General features: G+C 51.9%; 1 protein-coding gene across 3 annotated transcripts in view; it reads left to right on the forward strand.

The window, feature by feature from the left end:
• Positions 1-17,810, forward strand: part of LOC105181729 (serine/threonine-protein phosphatase 2B catalytic subunit 2) — a 135,164-nt gene extending 117,354 nt beyond the window's left edge. For 2 of the 3 annotated variants that reach the window (XM_025307462.1, XM_025307460.1), the window contains exons 6-10: positions 8,140-8,279; positions 12,163-12,334; positions 12,564-12,690; positions 13,100-13,180; positions 17,647-17,810. In XM_025307462.1, the coding sequence (XP_025163247.1) occupies positions 8,140-8,279; positions 12,163-12,334; positions 12,564-12,690; positions 13,100-13,180; positions 17,647-17,795 (669 nt within the window). In that variant the 3' untranslated portion in view covers positions 17,796-17,810. Of the gene's footprint in view, positions 1-8,139; positions 8,280-12,162; positions 12,335-12,563; positions 12,691-13,099; positions 13,181-15,244; positions 15,353-17,646 lie in introns of those variants that run through there. The other variant, XM_025307461.1, reaches the window with a different exon arrangement.
• Positions 17,811-18,697: the final 887 nt, after the last annotated feature.

The raw sequence follows: 18,697 nt of genomic DNA on the forward strand, positions 1-18,697 counted from the left end.
AGGAAGGAAAGCGAGAAGGAAGGGAGGGAGGGAGGAAGGAAGGAAGGAAAAATCTCCGGAGCGCATTCGGCTAAATCGAAGCAAAGGGGGATCTTTGTCCGCCGTTCATCGCGACTCGCTCGCACCCCGAGCCTCTCTCACGTGACTCCCCTCTTCCGGTTTGTCCCTCCCCAGATTGCCGCAACGATCGAAAGTCAATAGACAATAGCGGAGCATCTCAGACTGCGAAAAGTTCCCGCGTGCGCGAGCTTTGTTTTCACGAACATCTCACAAGAAGACTCCTTCAGACTCGATCGCTCCTGCCGTCGAGCGTGTCCTTATCTCGCGTCTCTTGTCTCGCCTCCTCGCTCGTTGTCACGCGTGCGTTAACGCGCGGTAATCGCGCGCGGTCGAGGCCGTTCGCCGGCTCCTTGCACCTGCGGGGCTGCGGCGAGCGTGGAGACGAGGAGATAAGTACATACGCAGAACGCGCAGTGTGCGATGGACGTTTCTTTGCTCGCTCTCCTCCTTTGCCCTGCCCTGCCCTCCCCTTCTTCCGTCGCGCGTCATACATTATTCTGTGTGTACCGACGTATAAAAGACGCGTGTTTTGCGAGGCGCCGGTATCGCGATATGAATACCAAATGCCGCCGCGTCTCGGAACAACGCATGCAGCTTCTCCGCGTAATTCCACCCTCCTCTTTCCTCCTGCCCTCGTTGCCTCCGTTGCTCCCGTTGCCGCATGTGCCACGTGATAGGGAGAGACCGTAATAGAAAAGGGAGAGAGGGAGAGAGAGAGAGAGAGGGAGAGAGCAAAAGAGGAAGAAGGGTAGAAAAAGAAACCGAGTCACGCTAAGCTCTCGTGCGCGCGGCCGGCTGCATTTCGCAGTAGTGGGATCAACGTCTGGACCGGCTGGAACTTTCGTATAATCCGCCGTAAGGCGATCTTGTAGGGCCTTGCACCGCGGCGAATCGGGGGAACCATAGGGGGGACTCGCCGCTTTAATTATTATGCGTCATTAGGACGTTGCATTGAAACTGGAGCGCACTCGCCGTCGCGCGAGTCCGCTCGCGCTCTTGCGATTTTTCTCCCCCCTTCCTTCCTCTGCTCCTCCCTCTCTCTCTTTCTCTCTCTCTCTCTCTCTCTCTCTATCTCTATATCTATCTCTCTCGCTATGTTATTTAAACTCTGTATATCTTCAAACTGAATTATGTATTTGCTCCATGCGCTTGGAGGGAGGATCCTGCAGCGTGAGATAAATAACGCTTTCCTCCCTCCCCCTCTCTCTCTCTCTCTCTCTCTCTCTCTGTCTATCTCCGTCCATCTCCGTCTATCTGTCTCTGTCTCGGCCGTCGTTTGTGCATCGCGACTGCAAATTAGATCGCGTGCGCGATGTGCGATTGGGCGATGCTCCAAGCGCTAAGTGACGGCAATCGGATTAAAGTACGAGCGCGCCCCGATGTGTGATCCTGCGCTCCGCGCGACTCCCTCCTCCGCGGTCCCGCGAATCAGCGAACGATAGCGACGATAAATATTCGCCCCTCCCCTTCTTCCCCCCCCCCCGCCCTCTCGTCACCCGCGCTCACTTTCTTTCTAATCGCGAGAGACGCGCGTCCGCGACTCTCTCGTCGTTGCGTATGCGCGAATTCAGCTGTCGCGCGGCTGTTAATTACGAGTCGCCGAGTTCTCGCGATAATCGCACGAAATATAATTCTCTCTCGCGTTTTACCGGCGAGTCATTCGGAGCAGCCTTGAAACAGCGATCGGCGCGCGGTTCGCGCCATTGTTCCTCGTGCGAAAAAGCCGCGCGGCGCGCTTTATTCCCCGGAAACGCGCGCGAGCCAGCCGCGGGGCTCGCGAGCGCTAATTATTTCGGTTAATTAGTATAACAACCGCGTCTGTCGACTTCATTAACCCCGTTCGCCGGTCACTTGAATGCGGACCGCCATTAATGCATTATTCGCTCCTTCGTCTCCTCCCCGCTGCGTCGCCGCCGCCGCCGCCGCCGCCGCCGCTGCCGTCTTTTTGTCACAACGTCGCCTTTGTGCGCGGAAACTTCGCACAAAGGCGACATTTGTTCGTTTCCCGATCTCTCTCGCGAGAGCTGTTCTCGTTTTTCGTTCTCTTTCTCTCTCTCTCTCTCTCTCTCTCTCTCTCTTCTCATTCTCGCATTCGCTCTCCTCCTCCAGGAGACCGACGGCGATGACAGGCGCTATCGCGTCTCCTTATCACGCGCGACCAGCAAGCAGCAACTGTTGTGACACGTGGAGGACCTTTGGGAGCGTCGGGACGACGATTATGGCCGACTCGGACGGCGCGCGTAATCGCGTGATAACCGCATTATCGGGCAGCTTAGGCTCAAAAATCGCTGCGGCTTTGCCGTCCCACGACAAACGTCGTCGTCGATTTTACGGGAGGGGTTGAGCCCTGCCTCGGGAGGGGAGACCTGAGAAAGGATGAGTGAGAGCCAGGGATTTGAGGATTTCCACTAATTAGAGCGCATTAGACTGTCGTTGCGGCGTAAGCGGAGGGGGAGGGGAGGGGAGGGGGGGGCGAGGAACGATTAGCGTCTCACGCGGTTTAATCGGCGAAATATTCAATCGCCGAAATTAATGGAGCGATGCTCCCGCCCGGCAGAGGGAAGCAACCCGGGAGAGGGGGGAGGGAGAATCGCGAAAGTGCCCCGCGAAAAATCTGTCACGCGCGGGATAAGAAAGGCGCCGCCGGAAAGATTAACGACTCTAGAGATGCACCTTGCATGCGCGCGCGCAAGAGCGAAAAGGGACAAGCCGCTTTTAACGACTTTTTGCGCGCGCAGCATATCGTAGCTTTTACGTTTGATGCGTGTGTGCACTCGAGTTCTGCCGTCCATTTCCCGTGTTTCGCGTACTCTCCGAGAACGCCGGCGGGGGCCAACAGCGACGAAACGAGAACGAGCTCTCTCTCTCCCCCTCCTCCTTCGCGCCCGTCCCTCTCTCTTTTCTCTCGCTGGCCGCGTTTACCTTTGATCTCTCCGCGCGTGCAGACACACACACATGCGCGCGCATACACACACACACACACACACACACACACGACGTTTTCGTGGAGATTATTATAAAACGCGGATTAGAGTCATCGCGCGCGCGGATGAAGGAGCAAACGCGATTAAACACGCCTCATCGCAGCGTGGGCGCGTTGGGGTAGCGGGGGAGCGGCAGGGACAAGAGCGTTCGGGAGGAATCTCCACGTGGACGAGCGCGCGAAGAGGATACCGCTGAGGATACGCTCGACAAAGCGGCGTCCGCGCGCGGTATCGATCGCCGCCGAGAGACGGGCGTCGCGGCCGCGGTAGGATCGCACGAGAATCCAGCGGCGCCTTATCGGGGCGCGTTTTCCGTCGGTCGGAAGGTCGACGGGAGCTCGCGGTGGCGGGATGAGTGGCGGCAGGAAGAAGGGAGAGGAGGAGGGAGGAAGGAAGCAAGAGGGCGATTTTTCCCGTCGTAATCCACGGAAGATGCATAATATCTGTCAGGGGCAAAGGAAACATTCCATTAAGGAAATGAGCCGAGAGCCATGTTAAATTACGTTTGTTTCGTGCCACGGAGCGACGCCTCCTACATCCTTGAATTTACTCCGCCACCCCCCGCCCTCGTCCTTCGCGGGCGCCGTGGCGCGGCGGCCCGCAATTTGGCGCGGAACCATCTTTTTAATTGATGGCTTCCTTTAGAAACGAACCGTCGTCTAACCAGGATCAAGAAGCTGCTCCCCGCGAGGGTGTGTGTGTGTGTGTGTGTGTATACGTATATATGTATGTATGCTCGAGACGAATCGGAGAGCGAATTAGCGCCGGCCGCTTTCCAAGCCGCGCGTTCAAGAATCGACCGTTTCGCGACGCACGCGACAATTAAAAATTTCGTCATTCGTTACAGCACTTCCTCCCCCGCCGCCGCCTCCGCCGCCGCTCCCACGCGCTACATACGCAGGAAATTCCATTTGGAGACTCCGTTGGCGACTCGACCGGCGCGCGTAACCGGATTTCGCGTCGTGTGTGCTTCGTACGAGTTGGCTCTATCCGTGATTGAATTTAAGTCGGCTCGTTCGAAAAGCGTTCGAGACGAAAGCGGAGAGGAAGAGAGCCGGACGCATCATCCTGGACGACCACCACCGATTCTGTTCGCGGGGAGAAATAGAGAGAGAGAGAGAGAGAGAGTCGCGTTACATACGCATTAGCCTCCGTCATTATCGAGCGCCAAGTGCTCGTTATGTCGTAATAAACAGCCGCGACGCGCGTGTTCATCTCGCGAGCGCACACGCGCGGAAACGGGATGCAAAGCAACGCCATTCGGGATAATTACGCGAGCTGTTACGTGTCAGTAGTAGCGCGCAGTCGTCGTCGTCGTCGTCTCGCGCGGCGTCGAGGATCACGCTCCGTGCAACGAACCTCTCTCGCCTCGGCTAATATTAGAAAACGCAATCCGACGACGCACGTCACCGGCGATACTATCCGGGATAGGAGGGGGGAGGGGGAAGGGAGGAAGAGGAAGGCTTTCCGTCTCTGTGTTCCGCGAAGAATCTGAGGAGGTCCGCGAGAACCTGAGCCAGTCCGTCCGTCCAGCCGGTGACGGCGACGACCCGTCGCGGCGGGTAACTCGGCCGTTCATTATGTATTCTATGAATACTGATACGCGTCGCGCTCTACGCGCGCGGCGCGATGCATTTTACATTGTCACATCGAGTGACGAGTCGCGTTAACAATGCACTATTGATCCCGTTTAAATATTTGGCGCGAGCGCGAGCGCGAGCGTCGCCTGGAGCCGTCGCTTTTAATCCTTGCGCCGGGGATTACCCCCGCGCGCGCAGGCCGACCGGCATTATTTCACGCAGGTGTGACCTGTGAAAAATTACGAGAAAAGAAGATATCTTTTTTAATGAAACCGATGGAAAAAGAGAGCACCCCACGGTCGCATCGAGTCGCGGTAGCGATGCGTGCTCGCGCTCGAAGAAGAGAGAAAAAGAATCGGTAAGACAGATTTATTTGTATTTCCCGTCAAAAGGCGGCGATCCTCTCGGGAGGAGGTAAATGAGGCGCGCGCTCGAATTCATCGCGCATACGCGCTTCTCACCTCCCGCAATGTATTAATAGCCTCTCCTTCTCCCTCTGCTTCCTAATTTTTAATTTCAATTTCTTTTTTTCACGTGGAACCCTGCGTCAAATTTTACCCAAGCAGAAGTTTCATGACGTACGACGCTTGGAATGTCTATCGCGTATCGACCGGCGTCGGGCTGATAAAATTGAACGTAATCTCCCTGCCACACTGGGCATCTCAAATATTTGAGTAATTCAAATATAAATGAAGTAAGTAAGTTGTGCGCTGCACGAGCTAAATCGCGTCTTAATGAACACGAAGACGCGTCGCTTAATGTGCACACAATTACTTATCCAATTGATCAATCCTGTACTTTTTTCGAGCACTCGAGGGGACGCGTTTCCGAATCGTCTACTAATTAATTCTCTCCCCCTTCCCTCTCTCTCTCTCTCCCCCTCCCCCCCTCCCTCGCAGAAACAAAACGTGCCGACGGCGACGCCGTCCGTCGCGTCGCGTCACGTCGCGTCGCATCGCCTGCCGTAATCTCCGTTCATATTCGTGAAAATTATTGAATACGATTTCCGAAGGCAGGGGGGAGGAACAAGCCGCGGTAGGATCGGCGGAACTTTTCTCACCAAGATTACATCAACCGAATAAATATTTGAGGACTCTCCTCGCGAGAGGAGAGCGTCGCGGCGGTCTGTCTTAGCGTGCTTCTCCAGCTGCTATACTTCGATATCCACTACGTGGATATCCCTGAAACTTGAGTCTCTCTCTCTCTCTCTCTCTCTCTCCCCTCTCTCAGCAACGCGAGCGAAACTTTGTCTTCCAAGTTTTCAGTCTTTACATCGATTCCGGCCAACAGAGCGAAAGAATGGGGACGGGGGAGGGGGGGAGAGTTGGACTCCAGCTTCGAGGATAAATCCGCGGTGTGTGTTTGTGAATGCTTCACAACACGGGGAAGCGCGAGACTCCGTTTGTGCTCTCCTCTCGGCGCGGCTACCTGTACAGAGAGAGAGAGAGAGAAAGAAAGAGAGAGAGATCTTTCTTCCTCCCTCTCTCTCGAATAAATAATCGTCCCGCGGGCGCTAACTGAGCCGACGTCGCGTGTATATGCGGGCGAGTGCCGCATATAACGCGGTCCTTTGCCGGCTGGGTCTCATTGTATCGCGTTACCGTGGCGCTCTTTCCCCTCGAAACCCCCCCCCCCACTCGGTCTTCCGGCAACCGCGCCGGGGCGATCGCGCGCGAGCGAGTTCATCGAGACGAGGCTGGCGAATCTCGCCGGGGCGTTCTCGCGCTCCTTCTCTCCGCCGGCTCTCTTTCTGCATATTTCATCGCGGCTGCACAGCGTGATACAGCGAGCGAGCGCGCGCGTGTCAAGGACGATTAGCGCCCGACAACATCTTGAATATCGGATTCCAGGGCTTAGCGCGGCGGCGGCGGCGGCGGCGGCAGCGGCGGCGGCAGCCAATAGAGAGACATTGAGAAAGCCGCGGTGAGCTCATTGTCGTCAGCCTCGTCAGGGGTAGCCTAATTAATGCAATCTGCAGACGATCCCGCGGCTGGCTTACACGCGCCTCGTTCGCGCTCCGTCATAATATACGCGAACTCCCGGCGGAGTTATATCGCTCCGATGAGCCTTCGCACGTGCCGACGGCGCCGCTGCCCGGTCGCGCGTCAATCTTGCGTCCTGATGCTTTGATAAGAGAGAGAGAGAGAGAGAGAGGCTCTGTCAAACCTGCGAGCGAATTAGCGTGCGACGTGTGTCGGCGCGTGTTTGCCGACAGACCGCAATGCGGAACAGATGCGGAACTTGACAATGAGACCTCGACTGATCGGTAATTAGCGGTAATTGATTATCAGAGGCAGCGCGTGTGCAGGACTCTTTGCTCGAGAAGCTCGCTAGGAGGCTCGAGGATGCGAGGAGTCGACTCGACGGACTTCGATATGCGGAGGAAGAAATTGTCAAGGATCGAGCATAACTTGCGCGTTCTTTCGGCTCTGATCCGAAAGTGTCCGTCCTCTCTCCCCCCCTACATCCCTCGATATCCTCCAGACGCGCGTTTCCCGATGACGGAGAAGTTGTCGAGACGACAGCGCGGAGTCACAGTATAAGGAAGAACAGTAGGTTCACTCGGTGTGGCGGTGCTTTTGATCTCAGGTGCTACAAGATCGCCATGTTATTGCTTGTGCGCGGGTAATTTGAATGACAATGAAATAGTAGCTAAAACAGATATTTATTGCTGCTTTTCAATATTTACTGTCAAATCTATAATATACATTATAAAATAGAATTATAAAATAATATGAACTATTATTAATATAATGTGTTAATAATATTATAATTAATAATATATAGCATATTACTAATTATAATATAGAAAGATGAATATATATATATATATATATATACAGGGTGCTAAATTCCAAACGCAACAGGTAAAAAATCTCGAAAACTAAATGATATTGAGGTCCGCCTTCTTTTTATATTGTATTGTTTCGAAGGGGACACATTCTGATTAAAACAAAACTTAACACTTTGCAAATTTAAATTTGCACTTTTGCGGTTTATTATACAACACTTATTTACCACCTCTTTCATTCACTTTACTGATTTTAATGAAACGACAATATTGCTGTATAAAAATTCGCTCATACAGTCAATCGTTGCTTACACTTACACATTTTGACAGCTATTGGCCGCCATATTGTTGGTTGTGCAGTTCGGTCATGCGCGACGAACGACCGTTCGCACAATTTTCTGCTGAGTGAACCTACTGTTCCTTCTTATACCGTGGCGGAGTCGCGCCTCCCGAGCGAGTCGAACGCTCGTCCGCGCTCGGTCGCGATCGACAGGGCGCGTTCTCCATGCCATGAACGATTAATGCCGCGCAAACAAACGCACGTAGCAACGTTGACGGTAACCGAGCAGCGGGGAGCGAGGGGCAAAGCTGTAGCTTAATTGACCCCATTGTAAATTCGTTGGGGCAACAATGGCCGGGATAATTATGCTCAGAGGCGCGCGCGCGCGCTCGCGCTCGGTTAATTCCTTCGGCTAATCCGATCGATGTTGACTCGCTGTTGCAGTTGGACAGGTTCAGAGAGCCGCCGGCGTTCGGGCCGATGTGCGACCTCCTCTGGTCGGACCCCCTCGAGGATTTTGGCAACGAGAAGAACGCGGACCACTTCTCCCACAATAGCGTCAGGGGTTGTTCGTACTTTTACAGGTGAGTACACGTCGTCCCTCCGAGCAATCGCCGCCGAAGAAATGCCGGGCGGCGGGGGGGGGGAAGGGGGAGCATCGTCTCCTTCCCCCCGCCGACGCGCGACTTTGGACGAAAGGAGCGCCGCGGGGAAGCGCTCGCGCGAGCTTTTCCGCCGACGAGACTCGCGACGTTACAGAACAGCCTGGCCCATCGCTGACTTTTACCGCGACAATAAACGCAGCGGCGCGGAGCGGTGGGAGGAGGAGGTGGGGGGCGAGGATCGTCCTGGCCGGGACGATCTCTTCGCTCTTCGCTTTGCTCTTCGCTCGGAAAAATATCGTGCGATGTATCTCACTGCTTGTCGTCGCTGCGTTTCTCGTTTTTCTCTCTTTCCTGCGACCCCCCCTCCCCCCCTCACTGTTACACTCCGACCAGCGGCTAATTATCTCGCCGTTTGTCTCGAGCTGCAGCAGCCGGAAACGTATCGCGCGTATCGCGCACTCTTGCGAAATCACACACCGTGAAACGAGGTAATTTTGGCTCTCGTTTCTCTCCCCCTCTCTCTCTCTCTCTCTCTCGCTCTCGCTCTCGCTCTCTCGGCTTTCTTCCACCGAATTGTTCTACGTCGCGCTCGGTGTCGCGGACCGTGTCGTGTGCCGCCCTTCGTCCCGCGGACACGCCCGCGGTTCGCTCTACGCTCTACGCTTAATAACGCAGCCGAGCTGCGCGATAACGTCAGCGAGCCGCAACGAGCGCGACGGCTCTCTCCTGTCGCAGATCCGCTAATTATAGGAACGGCCGTGCTAATGAGCACAGAGATTCGTTAAGTGTCGGCCGTTCCGCGCGCCCGCTCGTCCGTTGACGTTCCCCTGTTCGTACGCGTCTCGGGGGGGAGGAAAGGCGGAGGAGGAGTGTGATGAATTAAATTCCGGGGGGAGAAAGCGGGGAGGATTCGCCGCTCATGCAGCTCCAGTCCGCCTCGCGACCTTCCGCGACAATCTCCCGCCGCGTCGCGTCGGGGGGAGGAGAGATCGATATCGAGACATTTTCGCCGCACGTCCTTGCTTCCTGGAAAGTAACGCGTTGCCTGCAACGTCGTTGTACCCCCTCCCCCCGTTGCAAGTTATTTACATTTATTTACCATAATTTGTTGTACTTGGAGCGACGAGTCAATCACTTGTTCCTTGTTATCTGATTAGTCGTTTTCTTGTGGCTCTTGCTTAATTACCGTTTGAATGTTTATTACTTCGAGTGACGAATTAAAGTAAGAAGAAAAATTGTCAGGTCGTCGCTGCCCTGCTGCGACTTGGCAATGGCGAAGCAATTGCGTTTTCGGGTAACGCGTACAATCCTTACTTGTGTCATTTCTTTGTAGAATATATATGTGTGTGTGTGTAAAACGGATAGAAACGAACGCTAATAAACAGAATGGTCTCTCGAACCGAGTGGAAAAAGCGACGGCCGCCGTAGCGGTTCGTTACTTTTCACAAGTAACTTTGCCGCAACTCCGATTATCTTACATTACGCGACACGCGTCAAGAGCGTCGCTCTTGCGGTCCCCTCTCCTCGCTGTTCCGGGAAAGAGAGCGCCGGCGTATACTCGCAGCGCGTTACTCGGATTATTTAATAATTGAGTCGTTCATTGAAATGTATGAGTCGCGGGCGCGGGCGATCGCGATCGCGATAAGATAATGATGCGGCCATTATGAAGACGTCGCGCAACGTCGCGGCAACGCAACTTCTCATTTTCGATCGGCGCTCGCATTATCGTGTCTCGCTCGCGGCGGCGGGGGGGGGAGATAAGTACGTGCATTAAGTCCCACGCGAACATAAATCACGACCTCGCGTCTCGGCCGGTGTGATCCGCAAGTAGTCCGGCCATAATCACCGGCGCGGCGCGCCGCACGCTGACTCGTACTACTCGCGCCGGCCGGACTCGCGGAGAAGCTCCCGATTTAGCCGAAGCGTGTTCTAGCGCGGAGCGGAAGCCGAAAGCGCACCGTGCGTGTCTCGCGAAATAACAGCCGCGAGCGTGTCAGGTAAATCATCTTATCGCCGTCGTCCATGTATGTGTGTGTGTGTGCGTGCGTGTGCGTGCGTGTGCGTGTGTGTCGGGACGTATCTCGGAGCTGAGATTCACCGGGCCGAGGGATCGATGCGGCGCGGCGCTCGCTTTTCCAGAGATTTCACCGCGTCATTAATCTCTGTCGGCGCTATGAACGGGGCTTAATGGCTGCTAACGACCACGTCTCGACATGGCGGCAAACATTTCTCACGATCCTTGACCAGGTCAGTCATGGTGGCACGCGGAAAGGGTCGCGCGTCGACGTCTTCGCCGGTTTTAATTTGTTTGCGCGAAGCCGCACCGTGTGTACGTGTATGCGCGCGCGTGTGTGTATGTGTGTGTGTGAGAGAGTTTTGTGTGTGACGTCGTCAATCGGCGCCCGAGCCCGAGCGAGAACAATGGATCACCGGGCGGCGGCGCGTCAGGCCGCACGTCGCGCGTGAAGAAGAGAGAGCTGCGGACATCCCGAGGCCGCGAGGCCGCGTTCACCGCGACGGCGGACGTGGCGGGTTTGAAACATTCCCGAGGAAATAAGCGAGAGACTCGGGACAGGATCCGCCGCGCTCGCTCGGACAATCGTACGTATTTGCGGAATCGCGCTTGGTCGACCGCTCATTGCCGGCCGTTGTAAATCTTCCGACAGGTGAAGATTGATTATTTGGCGCTCGAGCGATTGTTTTCGACGCGAGTGCCAAGGGGCGCGCACATCGCGGCGCATAATCCGGCTCTCGCGACTCCAAGATGTACGCTTTCCTGCGATAAATATCAGAAGCGAGACTTTGTCGCGGGACTCGTTTACACATTGGACAAACGCGAGACGCTGCGCGCTCGCGGAAGTTGAAACGCTCTCCGACAGTTCTCCGACACGATCGCCTTGTTTATTCATACGTGCGCAGAGAGAGAGAGAGAGAGAGGGGGGGGGATGGTTAATCTGGCAGAAATTTTAAACATCTCTGACATTTTCGACTGTTGTCGTTAATATCGCAGCAACATTCGCGGCGCAGAAATGCTTCTCCCGGCTGCGAATTATTTCATTACGCCGCACAGTGGGGCCAAATGACATTCTTCGGTTGAAAATTCTCGAGAGACCTGAATTTCCAACCGATCGTCGACACCAATGGATGAGGTTGATCCTGAATAAATTCCGAGGAGATCTGTTATTTTGTCAGAATTAAAAAAAAAATTTTTTCTCGAATTACCAGCCCCAAAAGAGGAAAAACTATCGTTAAACGCGAGAAACTTGTGAAATTGCGTATTGAGCGGATTGAAACTACGAAACCAATCAACAGACACCTCGAGATTTATCGATCTTGAACTAGAAACCCATTAACCCAAAACTCATATGCCCAAAATACAAACACACAAAAATATAGACCCGATGCTTGATACTAGAGTTACAAAACTATTGTCAGTGTCAGCTTGAAACTCCGAATCTTCGGTCTCTTCGTCGATGACGAATTTTGATTTATCAACTAATGCGCTATCAACAACTGACCTCTAGTCGGCGAATCACGGCGAAGGTACACGCGATCGAACAGGTATAAAATTCGTCAGCAGCCTCGTTGACTCGCTGGCTGTCTTTGTACTTGTTCAAGTGTCCGTGTACTTTCGAGTTCTCCAAGTTTCGAATACTCGGGCACTCGCACTTGAAAATTTTCTTATTCAAATGCAACGCCTCGCAGCTGTGCTCTGAGGAGCACCGAAGCTTCGAGCGTCTGACTTACGGCCCTAATTTATACGCGTTCGGAAAGAGGGAAAGCTCTTCTTCTCCCTTTCTCAATGCTCTCGACGACCGCTCGAAGCCGCCCAAAGAGTCCGATCGATAACGTCTGCTTGCAGTTACTCGGCGTGTTGCGACTTTCTGCAAAACAACAATCTGCTCAGCATCATCAGGGCGCACGAGGCTCAGGACGCTGGATACCGTATGTACCGAAAGTCTCAAACGACGGGCTTCCCATCGCTTATCACCATCTTCAGCGCGCCCAATTATCTCGACGTGTACAACAACAAGGTAAAGAGACGCCTCTCCCTTCGCCTCCTCTTTTTCCCCCTCATCTCCCTGCCCCTCTGCTCCGATGTTAATTCAGCCATCTCGCGCACTCGCTGCCGAGAGCAGCCCGACACGCGGTGTGTGTGTGTGTGTGTGCTGCATCGCACATTGTTCGCTCCATCACGACTCGCGCGGACCGGCTTCGGTCTATCGTGGCTCGTCAAATTTTCGATGCTCGTTGTGCCCGCAGGCGGCCGTTTTAAAGTACGAGAACAACGTGATGAACATTAGGCAGTTCAACTGCTCGCCACACCCGTACTGGTTGCCCAACTTCATGGACGTTTTCACATGGTCGCTGCCGTTCGTCGGCGAGAAAGGTGAGTCGCGCTCCGCGCCGGGCCGAGACGAAGAACTACCATCTCGCGCGGTCTGCGTGTCTCTCTGTATTCATTGCGGAAAGTCAATCAAGTTGATTAACTCTTCGCACTCAACGCCGTTGCCCGAGTGCGAGGAGTTAACGCCGCGCCTCTCATCCTCGACGATTTTCTTGCCGTCAACGTCGAGCCGGGAAAGATGACGTCGAGACGAGGAAATGGAACACGGGAACGCGTGAAGAGGAGTCAAATCACATCACATACATTTGTTTTTATTTTATTTATTTATTTATTTACTTTTTTTTATTCGAAGACGCGCGCGCGAGAAGAGGCGCGGCATCGTCTCGCGGCGGCGTCTCGCTCGGCGACGATTTTAACGAGCGGCTCCTCGCCCTCTCTGTCTCTCTTTCAGTTACAGAAATGTTGGTGAACGTGCTGAACATCTGCTCGGACGACGAGCTGATGACCGACGGCGACGACGCGCTCGAGGAAGGTAATGTCCACCTCTTAACTCTTGTACTCCACGTTAATACGCTGTTATTTTGCAGACAGTTTCGAAAGTGAGATCGCTGCTCGGACTGGTCGCTCTTATGTCGTGATCAGAGCTTGTGTCTTTCCCACCCTGCGCGCTCTCGATATGCCAAGCCCCGAGTCTTTCTATTTCTTCTTCCCCGCTGTGTTTACCACGTTCGAGCGCAAACGCGCAAACAAGACTCACGCGACCGTCGCGTCCGCGACGCGGACACGCTTTCTTCCTCCGTCCCGACTCGGCCGTGGCCGACGACGGGATGATCGGGGAAGCGCTCTCGGTCCGACAGACCGACCCCCGGTATCGTCCTCCAGGACCTATATCAGTGTCCTCGGCGAAAGTTCATCTCCATCGCGCTCCACAACAACAGCGCGAGGCACGTTTCAATCTCACCCGTCATCTCTGCCGAGGACGACCGACGGACTGACGGACGTACGGAACAGCGTGATAAGACACCGCGCGAGTCCCTCTCTGATATGTCTGAAGAAGAATCTTTTGTTCGCCTCCGTGGCGCGTTCGATGTGGTTCCTGCAACTACGCATATTTTTTGATCGTGGGGACTGCGTACACTGAGAGAAAAGTATATGATACTTGAAATTATAATGATACAGCAACTAAATTATAGTCCGAAATATCATATTTATAGTAACTATACGGTATATTACCATAATATCGGTAATAATTGCGACATAGGCATGGTATAACCAACCATATAATCTTTTTACTAAGAATTATAGCAAGTTAAACTAAAATTATTGTATGGATACAAATGGTAAAATGGTAGGTAAAGTAACTCTTTTATACAGTCAATATTACCAGAATATGATATTTGCTAAGTGGTGACAGATGTAACCAGATGAATATTAAATCTCACTATATATTTGCGAATGAGAAATTATCGTATATATGTGGTAAAAGTAACTAAACAATCATTTAAGACAATCATTGACTATATGTTTGTGTTTATTCTACTATATCTTGCAGGTCCCACGAACTTTAAAAATATCGTTGACGCCAAAATGAAGTATAATATCTAGTGAGAGATTATAGTTAATTCAACAAATATTTTTCGATCAGTGTACGCGTTGTCCCTGTTTCTCGTTTATCTTCGTACTACTGGAGAATGGCGTGTGGACAAAGCTGAATGCAGTCCGGAGCCATATATTGAACTGAACCGAACTGAATATATCTGAAATGTCCCACAAGCTCCGACACGATCCAAGAGAGGCCACGTCACTGCCGCGCGCGCCGGAGAACGCGCGGATTCACTCCTCGCGTTGGCCTGCGCGCCGAGCGATAGAAAAGAGAGTCGGAGCCGATCTAACGATGAGAAATGAATCGGGATCCTCCGCCGCGGATCGTCGCATTCTCCCGAGAGGGAAGATCGATCGTGCGCGCTCGCGTCTCAATTCCGCGCGAGAGAAGCCGCGCAAGCGTCGTCGCGATCGAAATTGGCCGGGCGCGCTCTCTTCCGTTTTCGCTACTTCCGTTTTCATTCGGACGCTTTCCCTCCCCTCGCTCGGTTTAATCCCCGAGCTCTCGCTTAAAAGCGCAAGACGCGCGCGGCCCGCGCACGATCGATCGCTCCGTTTCTCGAGCCCGCCAATATTCCCTTCTCAGTCGATTCACAACGACAGCACCTGCGAACTTTGACGTGCCTTCTAAGTATTCTCGCACACCCGTCGTCGTCCCCCCTTCTCGATTCGCACGAATCAGCTGCGAAGTGCTCTCGCGAAAGACTCTCACCGAATCGAATCAATCATGAGAAGAGGAAAAAAAGAACGTGTAAGAATTAACGCAGGGTGACATCCCCCGCCGCGCGCAATTTCTCGCGGTGTACGTTGGTGTCTAGGCGAGCAAAAAAAGAAAAAGAAAAAAAAAAGAAAAAAAAAAGATAGAACAAACAAGCGGATTGTTAGTCGATCAGCAAAAAATATCTATCACCTCCGCAATCTCACTCTCTTGCAACTTCCAGAGACAAATCTTGAATTCTCTTTCTGTTTACATTTTCACTCGCTGCACGGACAGATGGTAAGAAACGCCGCTCGATTCTTCTAAACGTCACACGATTAAGAGCTTCATTGATTATCATTAATTTTTAGCTATTTCATAGTAGTCTCGATGTCGAGTTTCTCTTCCTCTCTCTCTCTCTCTCTCTCTCTCTCTCTCTCTCTCTCTCTCTCTCTCTCTCTCTCTCTCTCTCTCTCTCTCTCTCTCTCTCTCTCTCTCTCTGTCTCTTTCTTTCTTTCTCTCTTTCTGTCTTCTATATGTCTCTCTTTCTGTTCCTCTTTCTCTATTACATATTTTAGTCTGCGACGTGGTGTTTTCATTCTTCCCGCTACAAGAAAAACGTATGTACATACGCGCGTTTATCACTTCCTCCTTCTCTTTTTTCTCTCTTTCGTTCTCTGCGATCTCCACATTGTGTGTACGTATGTATATATAAATTACACACACATATATATATATTTATTTGCCATTTTTTTTCTTGTACGTCTCTTTCTCTTTTTCTTTGCCTCCGACCATCTGTGTTTCATGGTACTTACGGATTCTCTCGCATATGAGGCTATCTCTCTTCTTCTTCTTCTCTCTCTCTCTCTCTCTCTCTCTCTCTCTCTCTCTCTCTTTATGTCTTTCTATCTTTTTCTGTCTTTCTCTCTCTCACTCTCTGTTTCCCTTTTTTCTCTTACATCTTTCTCTCGGTATCTGCTCTCTAGCACTTTTAGTTTCACTCTCCGATTATGTATGTACATGTATGTGTGTAATACATATTCGAGATGTCTCGACGGCACCGTATAGCCTGGATTTTTACATCTTCACCGATAGACTTTGATTTTCTGCATCATTATATACTCATAGCGCATCTCTTCATTCTATCTTCATACACGTTTGTTCAAGATGGCATCAAAGGCGGCGCGACTCTCCCGTCCAACTACAGCTTGCTGAGACTCCGAGAGCGGTGTGCACATTTCGTGTGCTCGGGTCGGAATCGAATCAAATCGATGCCGATATATTCGCGAACGCAGGCGGGGAGAGAAACGCCGCGGTTTTGTCATCTTGCGCATTATACGAGTCTATATATTTCACGCATGTATCGCAGCGATCGGCCACATTGTCTCATTCGACCTCGTCTTAACGATATTCTCTCTCGGTGTCACTGGGGAGTATATCTCTATAGAGTGATTTCTCACTTTTATCACGTTTTACACTCCGACCGACTGTCTATCACTGTCCGAGTTCTTTAGTCGGTTTCAATTTCTTTCACGTGTGTCATGTCCATCTCCCATCCCTGCCTGTTTCAGTACACTCTTTCTCTCTCTCTCTCTCTCTCTCTCTCTCTCTCTCTCTCTCTCTCTCTCTCTCTCTCTCTCTCTTTCTCACTCCTGCCATTCTCATCAATATAACTCGTATAATGGATTTCCCGGGTATGGAAAGTTAGAGAACTTCCGGAGACCGGCGGATGGGAGCTTTGGCGACCGACTGCGCGGCGGCGAGAATTCACTTTCCTCGCATATGCGCGTGCGATCGAATTGCGAGGCAATTTTTGGATTTTGTCACGGACGCTCATATAATACAGCCCTATATAACGTTTTTATGCGGCTCATTAAATTATTCGAGACGTACGTCGAGTTATGATATCGAGTTGTCGATGTCCAACTTTCGTCGTCGACGACGATTAATTTCGCTGTGCCGTCGAAGGCACGGGACTAATTTGTTGGTGCGATTCTCTCTCTCTTTCTCTCTCTCTCTCTCTCTCTCTCTCTCTCTCTCTCTCTCTCGCTCTCTCGCGGCACATCGGAAGGTCAGGTCGATATCGCATCTCCGTGTCAGTCGGTCAAACCACGCGGCTCTAAGAGCGTCCATCCGCCGGTTGGGTCCAAAGCCCGATGAAGAAAATCAAGCAGAACCACCCCTCATCGCATTCCGCCGTCTCGCGGAGGACGCGTTCGCGAGTGTCTCTCAGCTTTCTACGGCTAGGTCGCCCTGATCGAGAAAGGAAAAGAATTGAAGCAGAGAGAAGACCCCGGTGTTTCGATCAATAAAGAAGATATCCCCGGCGCCCCACTGCCCCCCCCTCTCAGCAGCCCCTGGTTTCACCTCTTTTTTAATTATTACGAGAGATATACGCGTCGTGTGCATACACCCCGAGCCCTTCCACCCCAACCGAACCCTTTGCCCCTCACCCCCTGCACCCGCAACCCTTTGACCGCCCCCGCCAGCCCCCCCCCCCCTCGCCCCTTTCTGAAGTTGCACTGACTGTCTTTTATCGTACTCCTTCTCTATTATATTTGTATCAATCACACTGGCCTTGGACTCCTCCTATCTCGGCACGACACTATGCTACTACTACCTCTACTTCTACTACTACTACTTCTACTACTACTACTACTACCACTCAAAACTCCGATTGTTCGGCAACCCCCGTAAAGTCGCAGCCAAAGTCGTTGTCCAAAAAAAGAATGGTAAGTCCCCGAGAGAGCCGACGACTTACTTGACGCCAGATTTTTTCTTTTTTCGAAGCGTGCCAAAAAAAAATAACCCAACGGATTTTTCTTTTTGTATTACGATATATTTGTGATATATATCTTGATCTTAACATTTTCTCTCTCTCTCTCTCTCTCTCTCTCATCTGTTTCTCCGTCTTTCTTACTCTATCTCTTAGTCTCTTTTTCTCTTTCCTTTCTCTTTTCGTCAGTGTTCTCTCTTGCTTTTCGTTTCCTTCCTGTTTTTTGTTGCTTCCTTCGATCGCAGGGATGCGCTTCGTGACGCGTTTTGCTGAATTCAAGGACGTTCTCGTTGCATAAACTTAATATCCTGCAGTCATGCGTTTCTTACTCCTAGCGACGTAGCTAAACAAAAAGGTAATGCACGGTCTCGCCACTGCAATTTTTTCTTACATTAATTGGCAACATTCATTCCCGACGTGCAACGTCGGTATAATAATTATGCCGTTTGCTGATGAATTTTTCTCTCTCCACTCTCGACTCTCCGTCAGTCGCGGCGTATGCCACCACGATCGATACCCCGCTAGAAATGAGCTCGTGTCCAAACGCAATCGCGCCACACGTAAAAATCTCCCCGCCAGCGGGGAGTGCTTTTTAAGAGTTTCGCGTAAATATGTTCTCTCTTCGTGAAGAGCGCAGCGTCTTTTCGACAACGACAGCAACGTAAAACGGTGCGCACGAGCGTTCCACGCGGTAATTATTTTCCCGTCTTGTTGAGTATGTTTTTCTCTTCGTTTTGTATATGTATTTTTTTTTTTTATTAATTTTTCTCTCTCTACTCTCTCTCTCTCTCTCTCTCTCTGTCTCTCTATATTGTACTTGCATACTTCTGTCTTTCTTCGTCTCATCTCTCTTCTACTTCCTATTTCAAAACGCGCTGCATAATCGCTTCTCGGACTTTGGATTTTGAGCTAGTATTAATCGCCATTAATCGTCAAGACTCAAACACTTTATATGCAGTTCAATCTCTCTCTTT

Source organism: Harpegnathos saltator, unplaced genomic scaffold, assembly GCF_003227715.2.
Source record: "Harpegnathos saltator strain DR-91 unplaced genomic scaffold, Hsal_v8.6 scaffold87, whole genome shotgun sequence".
NCBI lineage: Eukaryota > Metazoa > Arthropoda > Insecta > Hymenoptera > Formicidae > Harpegnathos > Harpegnathos saltator.